The 2,213-nt window shown below is 35.1% G+C and overlaps 1 protein-coding gene across 1 annotated transcript in view; it reads right to left on the bottom strand.

Moving 5' to 3' along the window:
* Positions 1 to 2,213, bottom strand: part of LOC119581750 (glyoxal reductase-like) — a 20,032-nt gene that overhangs the window by 13,874 nt on the left and 3,945 nt on the right. Inside the window, 2 exon segments of the mRNA XM_037929881.1 lie at positions 257 to 337; positions 974 to 1,031. Coding sequence (XP_037785809.1) covers positions 257 to 337; positions 974 to 1,025 — 133 coding nt within the window. The 5' untranslated portion in view covers positions 1,026 to 1,031.

Below are 2,213 nucleotides of genomic sequence, written 5' to 3'. Positions count from 1 at the left end.
TCCTGTGCCCTTAGGTCCCAATGATGCCAGAAGACTGATTGTATACCATAACTTCCTCACTGATGCTAATAAAAAAAAAAGCTAAAAGAAACTACAAGCCAACCATGCTCTGAGAAACACAGAGCAAAGAATATGGGAAATTATAATTGCTCTCTGAAATCTAGACATGCTCAATATTTTTCTGATATTTTAGTCCAGCAGAAGTCAGTGGAGGAATTAATCAAATAAGTGATGGAAAGACCAAACAAGCATGTACCAAAAGCTCTGTATCCTGCTTGTAGAGCTGCCTTTACCACGGAATGGATTAAGTCTTTCCCACGTGTCTTGTACGTCCCAACTGTAAAAATCAGAAATAAATTAATAAGTAACTAATGAAACCACAACTCTTCTACAGTATAATTTTCACAGCCTATGCAAAGCTGAATTTCTCTTAGCCAGACTTAATTTTCCTACATGAAGTAAACATGCCAAATGGTCAGACACTGCACATAACCTGGATGTCAATAATATGGCATACCAATATTTACTATGAAATACAAGTAATGAGAGTAAATATCCCTTCGGATAAACCTCTGAACATTTATCTGGAATCCAACCAGAAGCATTTCTCCATTAATTAGACTGTTCACATACTTTATCTTTATAAGAATAAGTTTTTAAACTCTCTTATGGGTCTGGATCAGTTAAAAGGCCATCTTTGGATAGTAAATTTGAAGACTTATATATGTACTTATTAATGCAAAAATATGCTCAGTAACATATTAGCAAACTACTACATTTATAAAATAAACTGGGGTTTCTTTAGATACATTCTGAATATTATTATCCTGATATTCAAAATCTAAAATCACACCAACTAGAAATCTACTGCCTATTCTAAAATAAATTGAATATTTTTATCTGACCAGGAACAACACTACAGTGTTAAAGGAAAAATACAGCTCATGTTTCATCCTACAATTATAAAACTTACGTCCAACCAGTGGCATACAAACACCACTGGCAAGGGTTGTTACCTGCTGCATAACAACCTGAAAAGGAAGAACATAAATATCACAAAGAAATCATACACTGATGCAGATCTTATTCACAAGACGGGTAAGTCAGCAGTGTACACATAGATAAACAATAAACTAGTTTATGATTTTAGAGATTGCTCCAAGGGAGATTACATTATAATTAACTTTAAGAAACTTGTTGAAATAATCCAATGGACTAGATTACTTATTCACCACAGGTCAGTCTCAAAACAAGTGCTAACCTTTCATGATTATGCTTCCTGTCTTTTAAAAATCTTTTATAAACCAAATGAATTGTATTTACATATATTCCATAATCAAAATGTTTTTTCTGGAAGATCCACAATGTCTCTTTCTTTACACTTTTGGTGCAAAGAAGGGGGTAAATCACGAATCTATCAGTCGTACAGCAGATGACAGTTTAAAACTCACTGACTAGTCAGAACCAGCTCTCTCCTAGGAAAATATACATACTGGAGATTTGTTGATCTTTCCCAAAGTTACAGATTTGTTGATCTTTCCCAAAGTTACAGTGTTTGCTTGCCACTGCACCAATATCTGGTACACAGCAAGTTCCATGCAGATTTAAATTAAATAAAAATTCAGGTTTGAAAACAACTGGCATGCTTTATGAGTGACTTGCTGCCTTTTTTTTTCAGAACTCTAGCAAATGGATAACAGATCTCCACACACATAATTTGCTGAGCTTGAGCTTGCACACAACCCTAACTCTGGTATAAGCCTTGCAAAATACATGTGGTAGAGGTTTGTAGGCTTTGCTGGTACACCAAAGGAATGGCAGGTACAACAATCACAGGGTACAGTCCCAGGAAAATACAGTCCTAATGATTACCCAGTGATTTGGCTTAAAGCAATGGTCACAACCTCTGCATCTTCATCACTATAGTAAGAAAATCTATATAAATATTTCACCATGACAGATCTTGTAGACTTCTCTGGTAATTTGCTATCATAAAAGGAACCCATTCAAAACACAAGCAAACCTGGAAAGATAAAGCTTAAACTCTGATGCTCATTTGTCAAGGTGAGCTACAAGACTTTTTCTTAGAATGCACAGAATAGAGCTGTGTAGGAGTATTGACAAACATGAAGGTTGCAGATATAGTTTCAGCTTCACACAGCCAGATGGTACAATGTGAACTTTGCTTGTAATTTACAGAATGACGAAAAAAT

Source organism: Penaeus monodon, chromosome 15 (assembly GCF_015228065.2).
Source record: "Penaeus monodon isolate SGIC_2016 chromosome 15, NSTDA_Pmon_1, whole genome shotgun sequence".
NCBI lineage: Eukaryota > Metazoa > Arthropoda > Malacostraca > Decapoda > Penaeidae > Penaeus > Penaeus monodon.
Note: the sequence above shows the minus strand (reverse complement) of the source record. Positions and strands in the feature narration are given on the sequence as shown.